The 17,528-nt window shown below is 54.0% G+C and overlaps 1 protein-coding gene across 1 annotated transcript in view; it reads left to right on the top strand.

The window, feature by feature from the left end:
- The window catches only part of DUOX1 (dual oxidase 1), a 30,936-nt gene that overhangs the window by 12,231 nt on the left and 1,177 nt on the right, over window positions 1-17,528 (top strand). Inside the window, exons 16-32 of the mRNA XM_027554115.1 lie at window positions 368-567; window positions 701-886; window positions 3,105-3,330; window positions 3,602-3,695; window positions 3,960-4,135; window positions 6,283-6,352; window positions 6,558-6,689; window positions 7,217-7,395; window positions 7,630-7,860; window positions 8,398-8,497; window positions 8,825-8,874; window positions 10,317-10,444; window positions 14,403-14,556; window positions 14,955-15,187; window positions 15,436-15,594; window positions 16,908-17,063; window positions 17,207-17,335. Of these exons, the coding sequence (XP_027409916.1) occupies window positions 368-567; window positions 701-886; window positions 3,105-3,330; window positions 3,602-3,695; window positions 3,960-4,135; window positions 6,283-6,352; window positions 6,558-6,689; window positions 7,217-7,395; window positions 7,630-7,860; window positions 8,398-8,497; window positions 8,825-8,874; window positions 10,317-10,444; window positions 14,403-14,556; window positions 14,955-15,187; window positions 15,436-15,594; window positions 16,908-17,063; window positions 17,207-17,335 (2,603 nt within the window). The remainder of the gene's footprint in view (window positions 1-367; window positions 568-700; window positions 887-3,104; window positions 3,331-3,601; window positions 3,696-3,959; window positions 4,136-6,282; window positions 6,353-6,557; window positions 6,690-7,216; window positions 7,396-7,629; window positions 7,861-8,397; window positions 8,498-8,824; window positions 8,875-10,316; window positions 10,445-14,402; window positions 14,557-14,954; window positions 15,188-15,435; window positions 15,595-16,907; window positions 17,064-17,206; window positions 17,336-17,528) is intronic.

Below are 17,528 nucleotides of genomic sequence, written 5' to 3'. Positions count from 1 at the left end.
GGTTCCACCCCTATGGGCTATTGGACTTCAGACAAATTTTAATCTATCTAAACCTATTTTTTTCTCATCTGTAACATGATAATAACAATAGCACTAACCTCATAGATTTGTGAAGATTAAATAAAGTAGTTCACGTAAAGCACTCGGTACAGTGTTGGACACATATTCAACACTCGGGACACGGTAGTTATGCTGCTCATGGACTAGAGGCGCGACTGTCGGCAGGGGATGACCGCCAGTACCCAGGACAGGACGTGGAGCTCAGAGGCCTTGATCTAACTCCAGCCCTGAGCCGGCCCTCCTCCCCGAGGCGGTGGTGGGGCACGGGGAGGAAGCCCCCAGCTGACCCAGCCTCATCTCTCTCCAGCAATGGAATGGCAGGGCCGCAAGGAGCCCTGCCGGCCTGTGCTGGTGCACCTGCAGCCCGGGCAGATCCACATGGTGGATGGCAGGCTCTCCGTGCTCCGCACCGTCCAGCTGCGGCCCCCACAGCAGGTCAACCTCATCCTGTCCAGCAACCACGGACGCCGCGCCCTGCTGCTCAAGATCCCCAAGGAGTATGACCTGGTATGGCCCAGCCGGCCACAGCCATGGGGGCAGCCAGGTGGAGGGGAGGGGCCCTGGGCCAGGCCGGGTTTCTGGCTCCTAGTCCCTTATAAGGCCTTGACACGTGGTTGCTCTCCCGATGGCTCCTCCAAAGGTGCTGCTATTTGACCTGGAGGAAGAACGGCAAGTGATGGTGGAGAGCCTGCGGGGCGCTCTGAAGGAGAGCGGGCTGAACTTCCAGGAGTGGGAGCTGCGAGAGCAGGAGTTGATGAGGGCGGCAGTGACACGCGAGCAGCGGAGCCACCTCCTGGAGACCTTTTTCAGGCACCTTTTCTCCCAGGTGTGTATGTGGGGTCGGTTCTGTCCATGTGGGCCTGCCTGTAGTGGTATACCTGTGTGAGGCCAGGGGGTGACACCAGGGAAGATTATAAGCCCCGAGTTCTTAGTTAACAATCAACTCTGCTGTGATTTGGGCCAAGTTACCTGACCTTGCTGTAAGGAGATGTTCCTGCCCCCTTCCCAAGCCTACCCTCGTCTGTAAGATTCCAGGGAGGCAATGCCCAGGAAGGCGGTTATCTGAATGTGTCATTTCTTATTTCACTGCTCACAGCTAACCACTTTGCTGCCCTCATGCAGCTCATCCTGCCCCAATGGCTGCAGGAACTTAGGGTGAGATGAGCAGTATGGGGGCCCTTGGCCACATGTACTTGGGGGAGCACAGCTGTCAGAGGCCTCGATGGGACATTAGTGTTCACCTTGCAGATTTTTGAGTCTATTGGGAGGATGTGGGTAAACAAGATAGGAAGAGAATTGCAAGGACTTGAGTCCCTATCTGGTACAGAAATGCAGGCAGCCTGGAAGCAGAATAGTGGAGAGGAGAAGCTTGGGAGATGAAGGATAAATACAGCCCCCACTGGTGGAGTTTATCATCCCACCAGGAAGATGGTGTGAGCATAGGAAGAAAGATAACTGGGAAGAACGACAGCTACAAAAGAGATCCAGGAAGTAAGTGGTCTAGGAGTTCAGAAAAGGTAATAAGGCTTCAGGCCGATGTAAGGTAGTCTTGGTGGAGGTAAGATTTGGCAAGTACTCAAAAAAAGTTGGAAAAATTTTATCTCAGAAGAAAGCAGCATGAAGGGCTGGGCAGAGATGCTTAGTAGAGGGGAAGAAAATGAATGTTTGAGGTGAAGGAGCAGGGCTGGCTGACTGGGGAAAGGATTTATGAAGGAAGGCACTATTTAATGGTCATTCATTACATGCCAGGCACATGGCATGTCATTCACTCCTCCAACAAGCTGAACCTGAGTGTGCAGGAGAGTGGAGGGACCCCCACTGGGGTGACTCATTGCCAGGACCTGGGCACCTCCTCTCAGCTTAGGACCCAAAGTGCTCTGGGAACTCCCTGTGCTGGGAACTGTCAAGGGTGTGTTACTGTATTCTGCGGGTAGCTGCCAACCCTTTCTATCTGCTCAGTGCTTTCAAAACATTTTCCACGCAACCTCTCATTGATTCTAACAATAACCCTGTGATATAAGAAAGACAGGTGAGGAAATGAATGCCAGACAGCTGAATGGACCTACCTGAGGTCATGCAGTGTGAATGGGTGGCAGAGTTGGGACATGAACCCTGATCTCTTGCCTCTAGCCCCAGGCTCTTTCTACCACAGCACCTTGCTTGAAGCAATGAGGTTTAGCTCATGAAATCACAGCCGGCCCTGGACCTGGAGGCCCCCAGTTGACAGGCAGGGAGGACAGGTGCAGTAGCCTGCTGCCCTCACCGTCTGTCTTTATGATCACGCAGCCCCGGGGAGGGTGGGCTGAAGATGACCTGCCATGAGAATTCCCCTTGCCCCAGCCCAACGTGTTCTCAGCCCAGCTGAGGATGTTCTCAGTCAAAACTCCTTTGGAGATAAGAGACACCTGCTAAAGCTAGCACGGACAAAGGGTCAGTGACTCTGAGGACAGAGTGGTGTCTCAGGAAGTCCAAAGGGAAGACTGATCTGGTCTGAAAGGGACCAGGAAAGGGAAAGCTGTCATCAAACAAGGCCACTTTTGTCTCAGGCTGCCTCCATTTTCTCCATGCCCCTGCTTCCTTTTATTTATTTATTTGGCTGTGCCAGGTCTTAGTTGTGGCATGCTAGAACTTTACCTGTGGCATGTGGGATCTAATTCCCTGACCAGGGATCGAACCCAGGCCCCCTGCACAGAGTCTTAGTTACTGGACCACCAGGGAAGTCAACCCCCCGCCCCCCACTTCCTCCTGTCTCTGTCTCTGAGCACATGAAGGAGCAGTGTGGTTGTTTTCTTACACTCAGGTCAAGACTGTCCTGGGACCTCCCAGTCTCAATTTCAGACCTTCTGCTTGGGTCAAGTGTGCATCCCTGATCCAATCAGCTAATACAGAGACCCAGGGACCACCCACAGGGCTGATGGGCTAGTGCTTAGCGGTGGGGCTGCTGAGCAGTCACCTTAAAAGGTGGCACCAAAAGCCTGCACTGGCCTTCAAGTCAAGGAAGCCTTGTCTTTTTCTCTCCCTCCTCTGCTGCTGCCCAAGTACAGGTGCTGGACATCGACCAGGCAGATGCAGGGGCCCTGCCCCTGGACTCATCGCAGAAGGTGCAGGAGGCCCTGACGTGTGAGCTGAGCCGGGCTGAGTTTGCCGAGTCCCTGGGCCTCAAGCCCCAGGACATGTTTGTGCAGTCCATGTTTTCTCTGGCTGACAAAGACGGCAATGGCTACCTGTCCTTCCGGGAGTTCCTCGATATCCTGGTGGTCTTCATGAAAGGTGAGGGAGGAGGGAGTGATTACCTAGACAGGAGGAGATGAGAAGAGCTGGACACTGAGGCTGGAGTGCAGCTGACTTGTTAAGACACGGGAAGTACTGGGGCCAGGTCTCCAGTCGTGGCAGACACTTGGGAATGCCCGGGTAGGGGTCAGGAAGCAGAGCAAACCCTAGCTGCGTCCAGCAGTGGGTCGATCCAGTGTGAGGCTCCTCCTGGCCAGCCTGGGGTGTAGGCAGGTGGGCCGGGGCTCTCACAGGGTCCTTCTTCTCCCAGGCTCCCCCGAGGAGAAGTCTCGCCTTATGTTCCGCATGTATGACTTTGATGGGAATGGCCTCATTTCCAAGGATGAGTTCATCAGAATGCTGAGGTTGGTGCTGCAGGAGAGCTGGGAGAGTGGGCCAGGGAAGGAACTGTGGGGGAGAGAGGGGGGCCGTGAAGGAGAGAGCAGGAGGTAAACAGCAGATATAGAGTCCATATAACCAGAGACTGCTGTAACTCGGAGAGGGCTTGGGATTTAGTCAGTCAGGGCCCTTCCATGTTGGCTCAGCTCTGAAGGTCTGTTGGGATGGCTTTGCATCTAAGCTGCAGGCTGCTTGTTGGGGCCTGATGGCTTTCCTCCCCCCGGCCCCAGGTCCTTCATTGAGATCTCCAACAACTGCCTGACCAAGACCCAGCTGGCTGAGGTGGTGGAGTCCATGTTCCGGGAGTCAGGCTTCCAGGACAAGCAGGAGCTGACATGGGAGGACTTCCACTTCATGCTGCGGGACCATGACAGCGAGCTCCGCTTCACGCAGCTCTGTGTCAAAGGTGGGGCAGCCGGCTGGGCACAGCTGACTCAGTTAGTAGGCACAGCAGTCACCTGCCTAGGGTCCACATGCTTTGAGGTGCCATTGAAATGTTTATGTTTCTTTTACAGTCAGAAGAATTAATATAATAATGTTGATAAATATGTAATGTATCCAGCTTGGATTATATTCTTCTTTATATGAACATAATTATTAAAATATATTTTTTTAATACAGAAAGGCAGTAGTGCCCATGGCCCAGAAAAGTCATAGTGCAGCCCTGCTGGTGGGGTGGGCAGGGTCAGGATAGGGTTGGGGATGGCAGCTGGAATTCTGCTTTCCTGTCAAAGGCCCCAGTGCCTGGTGCCTACGTCATGAGGGAAAACGTGTTTCCTCGTATCTGGCTATACCCATCTCAGCTGGGGGTCTGATGGTGGCAGTGGGCTGCTCTGGTTTTGTTTCCCACCTTACCCCTCGGAGGAGTGCTTGTTAAATGTTTGCTGAGTATATGGAGTCCCATTCTATTTTTTTCCCTCCCCCTGACTACCTGCCCCACCTATGTCTGACTCAGGTGATTAGGGGCTAGAGTCAGGGTGAGGAGGGGCCAGGTAGCAGGGAGAGGGACTGCCTGTGGCCTCCTCTGGGCTGTTACAGAGTCCTCACAGCCTGGAATTCTCACTGGAACATGTTGAGACCAAACCCAGTCCCTTCCAGTATTATGAGAATTTGGGGGGCTGAGCAGCCCAGATGGGGTGAGGGGTGAATTGTATAAGACACAGCTGGGCCTCTGGTCAGGGCTTCTGGTCCCCAGGGTGAGAGGGGGGTTGGTAGAGCACAGACCCAGCACTCCTGATTCTGCAATTTCCCACCTTTACCAGACAGGCCCCTGGGCCTGAGGGGAAAGCAGGGACAGATGCCAGGAAGTGAGCCTAGACGAGTCCTGGGGACATCCAGGCCCTGGTGTGGGTGGGAGGACCAGGCTTGAGGATTAAGTTGAGCGTTAGCATTGAGTACTGTTCTGCTTGGTTTTTAATTGTTGTTGTGCTTTGCTGTTTCCTCTGTATTTCACTTGGAAACATCATGAACCTGCAGGAAAGGTGTAAGAATGGTACAAGGAGCATCCCTTTGCCCTTCACCTACATTGGCCATTTGTTACCATTTTCCCACATCTGTTGTTTGCTGAACCGTATGAGAGGACAGACATCTATACTTTATTTTTAAACGCTCATTTCATTAAATTCAGTTTAGTCACTTTGGCCTCTGGGCTATAGACCAGGGTAATCTTCAAGACTGGTTTTGCATTTGAAAGTGACCTGGATGTTCCCAGACCTCCTGTGAGAACCTGGATTTGCAGCTCAGTCCTGCCCTGCCCCTTAGCTCTGGCGGCTTCTGGGAGGGTTCCTCCCAACCCCTAACATTTTATTACGAGCACTTTCAAACACAGAAAAGGGGAAAGAATTTTATAGTCATCTCCCATACATGTACTACCTAGAGTCTACACTTAACTCCTGGGAGTTTTTAAGCCAGAGGATCCTTAGCAGGGTTTTGTGGCTGAGTAGTCTTAGCAGGTGGGAGAAGGCAATGGCACCCCACTCCAGTACTCTTGCCTGAAAATCCCATGGACAGAGGAGCCTGGTAGGCTGCAGTCGATGGGGTCGCTAAGAGTCGGACACGACTGAGCGACTTCACTTTCACTTTTCACTCTCATGCGTTGGAGAAGGAAATGGCAACCCACTCCAGTGTTCTTGCCTGGAGAATCCCAGGGATGGGGGAGCCTGGTGGGCTGCTGTCTATGGGGTCGCACAGAGTCGGACATGACTGAAGCGACTTAGCAGCAGCAGCAGCAGCAGCAGTCTTATCAGGCAGGTTATGTACAGTTCCTGAACCCTAGCCCACAAGCCTGATACCAGTCTCAGGTGTAGGACTGAAACTGAACACATACTCAGGGGAGCCTGCCTGGCCACCTTGGTTTCAAACCCTCTCCCTAACCCCTCATGGCTGAGTCTAGCTACCACTGGGATCACAGACTGAGGCTGGCTCACCCAGAGGCAGTGTACTGGCCAGGGACCCTCTACAGTGTCCGGACATGGGGTGAGCGGTGTGCATTTGAGATAGGTCCTCCTGGGCCCTGGACCCTGAGCTTCTAGCTAGCCCGGCTCTGCATTGCAGGGGTGGAGGTACCTGAAGTCATCAAGGACCTCTGCCGGCGAGCCTCCTACATCAGCCAGGAGAAGCTCTGGTAAGCCCTCATCTGGAGATGTTGGAGGGAGAGGGTCAGGGTGCTTTTTATTTCTCCACAATGTCTGGGATCAGGACCTTCACTAGCCCAAGTAGTGCTTTCATGCAAATTAGAAAAGGGCAGAGAAAGCCCTCTGGGAGGGGCAGCAGAGAATCTGGTGGCTCAGATGGCCAAGGTCCCATCCTAATCTGCATTCCTGTCCTAGTCCCTCTCCCAGAGTGAGTGCTCACCGTCCCCGAAAGGACGCTGACATCGAGGTGGAGCTGACACCACGGAGACTGCAGTACCCCAACGACACAGACCCTCCCCAGGAGATTCGCCGGAGGTTTGGCAAGAAGTATGCTTGCTCCTTCCCTTTAGCCCAAGCAGTTCACCCATCCCTTTGGCACGCACACATTGATTATTTAACACCAGGCACTGTGCTGGCACTGGGGGTATGGGCAAGATGAACAGTCCTTGCCCAAGAATGTCACAGTCTGCTGAAATAGTCTGGTACAGTGATAGTTACAGTGTCCCACGATGAATGCTGTAATGGTGGTAAGAACAGGAGGCTTCAGAGCTCAAGGAAGTGGTCACCTATGCCTGGGAGGTAGGGAAGGCTTCCTGGAGGAAGAGCCTCCAGTAAAGGATGAGAATGGAGCTGGTGGGAATTGAGAGCTAACGGACTGGAAGAAGAGTGACCAAGTGACCATTTGCAAGGGCGTCCCCTCACTGACAGCCCGCTTAAGGAGGGTGGTCTTAAGGAGCCTTTGAGGTCTACACCCTACTGTCTTAAATAACCTGATGCTCCTTTCTCCTCTCTGGAGAACCGGTCCATATTAGCATCGGGTCCTTAGCGGAGAACCAAGACTTCCTGTCTTCCAGGGTGACATCGTACCAGCCCCTGCTGTTCACCGAGGCTCACCGAGAGAAGTTTCAACGCAGCCGTCGTCACCAGACGGTGCAGCAGTTCAAGCGCTTCGTTGAGAACTACCGGCGCCACATCGGCTGCCTGGCGGTGTTTTACGCGATTGCGGGGGGTCTCTTCTTGGAGAGAGCCTACTGTGAGTGACAGCCGTGGAGGGACGGGGCTTACAATAAGCCACAGCCCTGGGAGTGCGGCCTAAGCGAGGGACCGACAGCCCCGGGGCGGGGCGGCAATGAGTGACAGCCCTGGGGGCGGGGCCTCAGGGGAGCGAGGTGCCGGCTGGACTTAGAGCTTGCGGGAGGCTTGTGGCCGGCAGTGGTGGCCGGGGGCCGGGGCCTGCGCTGAGCTCACCGGCCAGGGCCCTCTGCAGACTACGCCTTTGCGGCTCACCACAAGGGCATCACGGACACCACCCGTGTGGGCATCATCCTGTCTCGCGGCACGGCGGCCAGCATCTCCTTTATGTTCTCCTACATCCTGCTCACCATGTGCCGTAACCTCATCACCTTCCTGCGAGAGACCTTCCTCAACCGCTACGTGCCCTTCGACGCCGCCGTGGACTTCCATCGCCTCATTGCCTCTACTGCCATCGTCCTCACAGGCAGGGCCTGGGAGTCTCAGGGATCCTCTCCATCTCCTTCGCCCCTTGCAGGCTCCCCTTCCTCTGAGAGCCCCCCTCTTCTCCACCCGCGTGTAATGTGAGCGTTAGTCTTAGATGTCCTTCTCGTAGGATGACGGTGGTGTGAAGTAAGCCCAGGAGTCCCTCACTGCCCCAGGCTGTAAAGTCCACCTCACCACTTCCCACTGACAAGTTACTCACACCCCAAAATGAGTGCACATAATAGTGTGTGATCTCCCCCAACTTTTATGTTTTAAAACATAATTCTGCGAGAGAAACCAAAGGAATGAATTTCTAATAGTATAATTTCAGACCTCTGGGGTTGTTTTCATGGATAATGTGTATGTGAGGCAGGAGAGGAACAGGAGGCTGATTAGAAAACAGAAGTCTAGATCCCCAGGGTCCTTCTTCAGGCCCCCAACTCTGGCTGGCTGGAGTCCTCCTGCTGGGGTTGAATGCTTTGAGCACCCCCAGTGGGCTGGCCCCAGGCTCATCCCTACCCTGTCTGGTCTTCCTCAGTCTTACACAGTGCAGGCCACGTGGTGAACGTGTACCTCTTCTCCATCAGCCCGCTCAGCGTCCTCTCCTGCCTCTTTCCGGGCCTCTTCCATGACAATGGGTGAGAGAGAGAGAGAGAGAGAGAGAGAGAGAGAGAGAGTGTGTGTGTGTGAGAGAGTGTGTGTGTGTGTGTGTGTGTGTGTGTGTGGCCTGGCCTGGGGGTGAAGAGGGTGAAATTATTTGCAGAAATCCTCTTGGCTCAAAAAAAAGAAAAAAATTTTCTTGGCTCAGGAGTGGGTCCCCCTCCAGGTTATAGCACAATGATCATCTTGAGCCCCGAATCCCAAGTTGCAGAAAGGGAGACTGGTGGCTGGTTTGGGGTGCCTCCTCTAGAGGGTCCTTTCTGGAAGTCCTAGACATCCCCTCACTTGCTTTCCCTTCCCCACAGATCTGAGTTCCCCCAGAAGTATTACTGGTGGTTCTTCCAGACTGTGCCAGGTGAGAGCCCTGTCTGCTGCATGTGTTTCTGGGCCTGGCTCTGAGTGCCAGGATCTGGGTTTTGCCTGCCACAGGCAGCCCAGTCACTCTGGCTTGGTGCTTCTGGCCTTGACCGTGAGCCAGGCTCTGCCCTTGCCCAGAGTGCTTTCCTGGGCTATAGGGGACTGCATTCCAGGCCTTCTCTCAAGAGCTTAGCTGGGCTCCTCCCCCAGTTCTGAGCTAGTTACTCCCTCTGAGGAACAGCAGTGTATCCCCTCCACCTGAACACACACACCTACCATGACAGTGACTTTGAGGAATGCTGTGCCCCAGCTATGTGGGGGAGGGGCTGGGCTCTTCATGGAGCCTGGCAAATACCCTTCCCCCTCCTGGCAAATAGGCTTCCCCTCTGTTCTGTAGTCTTTACAAGAGCCCATATTCCCCACTCCCCATAATCACCCATTTTAGAGCTATTAGCTATGAATCTATTCAAATGCTTCTTGAAGCTATTTATATTTTAAGTCTGTTCCCTCCTTGGAGTAACACATCTTTCTGTAAATGTGTTACACTCCTTTCTGTAAAACACAGCATGTTTTTTTATTTTTCTTTAAACCCTAAAACGATCTGCTTTGAACTTCAGAGAGTGCTTGCTGATCCTGCACACTGGGGTTTAGTGGATCAAGCCATGTTTACGGTCTCCTCTCCATTCAGGACTTATAGGCTTTGGCTAGATCCCTTCTTAATCTCTGCTTTTCCACACTACAGGGCTCTAATCTTCCTCACTTCTGCCTCCTCCTCCTTGATCACGTGAGGGACCATTCTCTGGAATGGCTCCAGTGTTGCCTAGGATCTTCTGTGAGAGGAGGGGTCTCCCACCAGGTCTGAGTGGGTGGAACTCAGGGGGGCTCTGGTGATGAGCAGTGATGGTGTGGTCCCACTCACTCACTGTGTCAGTGTTCATGCTCTGTGATGTGGCTGCCGGGTAGAGTACTACCTGGCCCCTGACCAAGCCTCGACTCCCCAAGGGTAGGGCCTACAACATCTGGAGTTCTACTCAGAGGACTCAGAGTAGCTGCCCTGTCCATTCATTCACTCAGCACACATTTTCCTAAGGCCCATGGTGTGCCAGGCCTTACACGAGGCACCCAAGTGCAGTGGTGAACTAGCCTAGCCTGGGCTCTGTTCTTGTGGACCTGAGAGTCAAGAAAGTGACAGATATGAAACAAATAATGACACGGGTGCTTGAGACATAACCATCGTGACAGGGTCTATGAAGGACAAGCAGGGTCTGGGGAAGTGAAAGGCGCTTATTATCAGTGGTGTTGGGGAGAGGAAGAGGGAAGGATGGTGGGCTTCTGTCACTTGCCTAGAGCTGTGGAGTGGAGAGGGGACCCTGGGAGCCTCAGAACAGCCGGCTCTGTGAGGCCCTGCTCCTCTGCCCTCACCCCATGTTCATTTTGCAGGTCTCACGGGAGTCATGCTGCTCCTGATTCTCGCCATCATGTACATCTTCGCCTCCCGCCACTTCCGGCGCTGCAGCTTCCGGGGCTTCTGGCTGACCCATCACCTCTACATCCTGCTCTATGTGCTGGTGAGGGGTTTGGGATATGAACCAGACCAGCAGAGTCTGGGTGGATGTTCCCAGGGAGGCAGCAATGGCCGAGACATCCACCTTAAAAGATGGAGATTATAGTATGGGGCGCTCAGGTAGACTGACCCAACATGCAGCACTCAGAAGGCTGACTCCCTGGCATGTGTTTTGCAGGAGCAGCCTTACCAGGCTGATCTACATTCCTTCTAGACACCCCCACATCATTTCTGCCCAGTCAGTCTTTCCCGTCTTTGGGTGGTGGTTTGGGCTCTTGGGTGGACTCACTCAAGGGAGCATTGTCTTTTTAAAGAGAAACTCACCCTTAAGTAGGTTCTGCCATTTTGTTTTGCGGTGTTAGCTACCCCATCCAGCTAGCTAAATGCCACTTGTAATGTCAATGAACTTGCTCAAAGTGTCTTCTTTGGATTGTTGATAAAATGGATTTTGAGACTCCACCTCTCCCCTTTCCTTCTTATCCTGGGCTCCTGCCTCCCTTCCTTCAGATTCCCTGCCTCTGTCCTTTCCCTCTTCCCCTGGGTTTGCTCTCTGTTACTTTAGTGGCTGTTTCCAGAGATAACTCTGATCTGTACTGCTGCGGCATGGGTCTGCTTGGCCTGCCTTCCTCACAGACACAGGCACTTCCCCAAAGGGCATCTGAGGGCCTTGCTGAGAAGGTAAACCAAGTCCCAAAGCTCTGACGTCCCCACTGGTGATAGCCTGGCTGCCAGGATTCAAAACATGCAGAGCTCACACATGGCTGCCCTGGAGGTCACCTGGCTCTAGACACAACTGCACACAGGGGTCTTCTTTGTCCTAAGACAAAGGGAGAAAGGTCTTCATTGCCTGGGTCCGGATGGCACTGGTTGTCTGCCCTGCCCCCTCCCAGGTGCAGCTCTGTCTTCAGTGGGAAGTAAGAATGTCTGGTTCCATCTTGCCTGAGGCTCAGCACTTCATGGTTCTGGAGAACTACCCAGCCTCAGCTTAGATGTTTCCGAGAACTCATGAGTTTGTTTCTTTGGAAGCTGTGGCTAATTTATGCCTCCCTCACCAATTTCTTGATAATGGGTAGAGCCCTAGAATCTGGGTTACTGTTATTGTTAGGGGTGGAGATCATAGTTTTGTTCCTGCTGATAAAGCAGCTTTTTTAAAAAACTAGATCCAGAAGAGTGGCCAGCCTTGTTTTCTGAGAGCAAGACTGGTTTCTGATTTATCCCTGGGTTCTGGGGATCACTGGGGAAGCCAACAGAGAAGTCAGCAGCTAACCAAGGTGCAGGACCCTCAGCTGGGAAGTCCTAGCACTGGCAGCCTGGGAGCATCGCAGGGTTCCCCAGGTGGCACTAGTGGTAAAGAACCTGCCTGCCAACTCAGGAGACATAAGAGACCTGGGTTTGATCCCTGGGTCATGGAAGATCCCCTGGAGGAGGGCATGGCAACCCACTCCAGTATTCTTGCCTGGAGAATCCCACGGACAGAGGAACCTGGTGGGCTCCTCAATAGGGTCCAAAGAGTTGGACGCAACTGAAGCAACTTAGCATGCAGGCACAAAGCATCAGCTGCCTTTCCATTTATCTCAGATGTGGCCACTTGCCCTCAGACAGAAAGAGAAGTTACAAGTAAATGACTCCAGTGTGGAGCAGACCCTGGGCAAAGGTGTTTAGGCTCCTGATTCAGGCTGTAGAGGCTGGAGCTAGTGCAGCAAAGCTGAGCTGGCAGGCTGTTCCCCAGGCTCCTTGATCAATCATGACTCTGCAGCAGCTTTGCGGTTTCAAGGTAGAGCCAACACCAAGCAAGGTGTATAAACAGAGGAGTATGAAGTCATCCAGACATTGTTCTCAGCCAGTGGATGCTCAGAAAGCCTCAGGGGTTGGCGTGGGCTCTGTAATGAAAGAGGATCTTGGGAAAACTGGAGACAATTCACAGCCCAACAAGGTTCGAGTTAGCTCTGTGGGGAGAGGTTCAAGAATTGGGGAACACTCAGCTGGAGGAATGGAGAGCTGAATGAGGGACTGAGTTCATTTGAACAGTTATCTGTTGAGGGCCTAGGATATACTTGCTCTGTAAACAATCTGCCTGCAGTGCAGAAGAGCTGGGTTCGATCCCTGAGTCAGGAAGTTCCCCTGGAAAAGGAAATGGCAACCCACTTCAGTATTGTTGCCTGGAGAAGTCCATGGACAGAGGACCCTGGTGGGCTACAGTCCATGGGGTCGCAAAGAGTCAGACTCGACTGAGTGACTAACACACACACAGGCCCAGCAGAGGAGGGGGAGACTCTAAACTCTGCCCTCGGAAATTGAGGGTTAGCTGCAGAGATTAGTGCCATGCACGTGCAATGATCAAAATGACCAGATAATATGGGATTAATTGCTGAGCTGAATGTTCCAGTCTGTCAGTTACAAGAGCTCATTGAAGGGAGCCTCATTTGGGCCAAACTGGTTAGGGAAGATTTCACAGAGAAGACGGAACTTGGGCTAAGCCTGAAGGAGAGATAAGCTAAGGTTTAACAGGGCAGTGTGGGAACTGAGCATTCTAGGTGGAAGGAATGGCACCTATGAGGGACTGCCCTAGTAGTCCAGGGCTTAGGACCCTGCACTTTCACTGCCAAGGGTCCGAGGTCTGGGTTCAATCCCTGATCGAGAGAAAAAAAAAAAGAAGAAGAAAGGCAGGAGCACTGGTGGAGAGGTGGGAATGACAATAGAATATTCGAAGCTGAAGGGCTGTGGCTCAGCTGAGAGGCCACGCTGTGTGGGAGATTGTAGGAGAAGAGCAGAGGGTGAAGAAATCAGGCTTGGGCAACACATAGGATTAGGAGTTGGGAGGAGCAGAGCCAGTGCAGGAGATAGAAAGTGAACAGTCAGAGAGGGAAAGAGGGAAAACCAGCAGGACATTGTTGCTAAAGAGGCAAGGCAGGGATGCTCACTAGAGCCATAGGCTGCGGAGGGTGGGAGTGAATGCCATCTAAAGGGAGACCTCGGGGACTTGCTACTGTGAGTCTGATGTGAGCAGATCCTGAGAAGAGGTGGAGGGGGGAGCCAGACTGACCAGACTCAAACAAGCAAGCGGAAAGAATGGGGCAAGTTGTCTCTGACCATGTTAGACCAGCTGGTTGGGGAAAGAACCAGAGCTGGACAATACCTGTTAGTTACTAAATGGAAAAAGAGGACTGATTAGGTGTCTTAGTCTCCAAAAGAGTTGGGTAAATTGGGGAAACCCCTTCCACTGACTCACTAGTTATTGAGTACCTACCATGTGCCAGGCAGAAACTGCTGGGAGCTGAGAGTGTCATGGAAAATGGATGCAGTCCCTACTTCTCCAGTCCAGTGGGGAGAACAACAGTAAACATGTCTATGGATGAAGGAACACAAATATCGTGGATGATGACAGTGAATGGAGTTAACAGGGAGACGGGATAGAGAGTGTGCTGGGGGAAGGGAGAAGGCCTGAGGAGGCCTTTCTGCGGAGACCTGAAAAATGAGGTGGTGGGAGGAACCAGGGGAAAGGCCTTCCCACCAGAGGGAGCAACAGGTGGAAAGTCCAGAAATAGAAAGAACTTGTGTTTGAAAAACAGGGAGCGGGGAATGTTGCCAGGCAGAAAACAGAGCATCACAAGGCCTTGTGGTGAAGTGGGAAATCCTCTAAGGTTTTCTGAGCTGGGATGACATGATAAAAGGAACTTAAAAAGTCATACTGACTGTCTTGGAAAGAATACATCACAGTAGGGCAGCCTGCAGACAGTTAGGAGGCTACCACATGAGTGCAGGTGGCTTAGTCTAGGATGGTATCAGGAAGATGCAGATGGATGCTATGGAGGATGGGTTGGGAGTGGTTAGGTTTTGGAGCCTGGAAGGAGCACTGCACCTGATGAGGTGGGGATTGGATAGGCCAGTTGGGGAAGGATGCAGGGGTCAGACCCTTTTGTGGGTGTGGCTTCAACCTCAGCTGTACTCTTTGCTCTCTCCAGCTCATCATCCACGGCAGCTTCGCCCTGATCCAGCTGCCCCGTTTCCACATCTTCTTCCTGGTCCCAGCACTTATCTATGTGGGGGACAAGCTGGTGAGCCTGAGCCGGAAGAAGGTGGAGATCAGCGTGGTGAAGGCGGAGCTGCTGCCTTCAGGTACCAGCCTAGAGGCTGTCGGGGGAGCAGGCTGGTGGTTCTGTGGATGCTGACAGGGCAGGGAAAAGCCTGGTCCAGTGGAGTTAGCAGGGTCTTTGAGGTGGTAGGGATGGGGGAGTGAGTACAAGAGGCTCTTTGCCAGGGGACCTAAGCTGCTCTCACACCAGAGAGAGGAGGGGCCTGGGCCAGGCCACTCCTTGTCCTGCTGCCCACCAGCCCCAGTGCTGCCCAAACCCTGCTCAGGGTAGACATGGCCTGGGGGTGTTGTAACTTCTGATGAGGGGAGGCCTCCTTTGTCATATTCTAAAAGCAGAGCTGAGGTTGCAGGTGGGGAAACTCTTGGGGGGCCCCACTGTTGCTGGATTCAGAACAGCGGGCTACTGCCCACCTCCCCTCAGGAGTGACCCACCTGGAGTTTCAGCGGCCCCAAGGCTTTGAGTACAAGTCAGGACAGTGGGTGCGGATCGCCTGCCTGGCTCTGGGGACCACCGAGTACCACCCCTTCACGCTGACGTCAGCACCCCATGAGGAGACGCTTAGCCTGCACATCCGGGCAGCGGGGCCCTGGACCACCCGCCTCAGGGAGATCTACTCACCCCCGACGGATGACAGCTGTGCCAAATATCCAAAGGTGCCCAGACCCAGGCCAGGTGTACCACATGCTCCCACATCCCCTTAGTAGGCGTTGGTTCTGCGGCACCAGACTCCCCGCTGTGTTCCTCCTTGAGAGACTGATTCTTCCAGATGATGCTTCAAGGCTCCCACTGCTCCCTCATTCCATAAACCTACCTGCACTTCTCTGCCTCCCATTTCTGGCTTCAGAACTGTGGTGGTAGCCGAACTCAACTCTAACCCTTTAACTCTAACCCTTTCCTGCAGCTGTACCTCGATGGGCCATTTGGAGAGGGCCACCAGGAGTGGCATAAGTTTGAGGTGTCAGTGCTGGTGGGAGGGGGCATTGGGGTCACCCCCTTTGCCTCCATCCTCAAAGACCTGGTCTTCAAGTCATCAGTCAGCTGCCAAGTGTTCTGTAAGAAGGTGAGTGGCCCCTCCTCCCACCAGCTGTGGTCCCCTGCTCCCTGTCACTGTGTCCATCTGTGCCTGTCCCCTGCCTCTGTTCTTGGCCTCCCTGTTCTAGGCAAGGCTGAGCTGGCCTGACCCAAGAGAGTCAGGATATTGTTGTTGTTCAGTAGCTCAGTCGTGTCCGACTCTTTGCGACCCCATGGACTGCAGCATACAGCACAGTCGGACTATTCCTGGACCCTAAAGGACAGAGTGGTTTTGCTGATGCCTGCAGGCTCTGCCCTCAGTTATGCGGTGCCCCACATAGAATCTGCTTCTGAGAGTCCCTCCAGCCAGGGATGGAGAGGGGGCCCGCCCCTCAAGCACTGTTGGGTGGGGAGAGGGAAGGGAACACTTGGGGTGGGGCACCGGTGAAACCGGCCCTGCTCTCAAGAGGAAGAGGAGGAGAGGCTGCAAGGCAGGGCTGGTGGGCCTGGTCGGCTCCAGGAACACATCCCAGGCCCTCAGGCCCCTCCACACCAGGCCCCTTCACCTGAGCCTAGCCCTGGTGGCGGGCCCCTGCTTGTCTCTCTGGGCCCGGCAGGTGAGTCAGGGGTGCAAGAATGCAGCGGGCAGAGGCCCAGCCTGTATGCTGTCAGCACTCGGAGGGTGACAGACAACTACCTGGCTTCCCTGTTTGTGCCAGCTGTCTCTGCTTCTTAACTCACACAGCCCCATTTCTTCCTATCAGAAGCTGGAGATGGGTCCCACAGGGACCCATTTATTTATTTGGCTATACCAGGTCTTAGTTGCAGCTTGAGAACTCAGTTGCAGCATGTGGGAGCCAGTTTCCTGATCAGCGATCAAAACCGGGCCCCCTGTATTAGGAGCATGGAGTCTTAGCCACCGGACCACAGGGAAGTCCTCCCTGGTCTCTCTTTGAGCCCATGCCCATCCACTCCAGGCAGCCAAGTCAGTCTTCCCAGAGGCCGTTCTGTGACGCACCCCTTATTGGGTCCCTCTCACCTCGGGCAGCCTGTAGGTTGGGAGCCTAGCAGCTTGAACAGGGCCCACTGGACTGAGTGGAAGGGCAGGCTGCCTCCCACCCCACCAGACCTTCAGCTCACTTGACAGGGGTCCTTTCTCAACGGCCCCAGGCTATTGCTCACTTTCACTTCTCCGTGTCCTAGGGCAACTCTGTCTCCCACCTCAGAGCATGGCCCCATACACTCACCTCCTCTGGCTGCCAGGGGAGAGGCACAAGCTGCTCTGAGACCAGGAGTGGCGATTCCTGGGAGGTAGGGACTCTGAGACGAGCTGGGTCCTAAGCTCCAGCCCTGTGTTCCCAGATCTACTTCATTTGGGTGACTCGGACCCAACGGCAGTTTGAGTGGCTGGCTGACATCATCCGGGAGGTGGAGGAGAATGACCGCCAGGACCTCGTGTCTGTACACATCTATATCACCCAGCTGGCTGAGAAGTTCGACCTCAGGACCACCATGCTGGTGTGTCAGGGCCAACCAAGGAGTGGCTCTGTGGGTGGGCAGGGCAAGCCAGGATGGCCAAGGTGGGTGGGCGGACCAGCCTCTGGACGAGAAGCTGACCAAGTCTGCTGGCTGTGACCTTCCTCCTCTGCTTCCTCCCCCAGTACATCTGTGAGCGGCACTTCCAGAAGGTGCTGAACCGGAGTCTGTTCACAGGCTTGCGCTCTGTCACCCACTTTGGCCGCCCCCCCTTCGAGGCATTCTTCAACTCTCTGCAGAAGGTCCATCCACAGGTCAGTTCCCACCCCACATTCAGGTTTTCTTCACCTTCATCATTTGAGGCCTGAGCAAAGCTCCCAAACCTGCTCCATAAAGGGAGGAGGACCCATCCCTGAGGAGTCTGGTGGGGTGATGGAATGGAAAGGGAGAGATGCAGGCCACTCAAGGGCCAAGGGAGGAAGCAGGCAGCAGGGACTTGCTACTTCT

This window comes from Bos indicus x Bos taurus, chromosome 10 (assembly GCF_003369695.1).
Source record: "Bos indicus x Bos taurus breed Angus x Brahman F1 hybrid chromosome 10, Bos_hybrid_MaternalHap_v2.0, whole genome shotgun sequence".
Lineage (NCBI taxonomy): Eukaryota > Metazoa > Chordata > Mammalia > Artiodactyla > Bovidae > Bos > Bos indicus x Bos taurus.
Note: the sequence above shows the minus strand (reverse complement) of the source record. Positions and strands in the feature narration are given on the sequence as shown.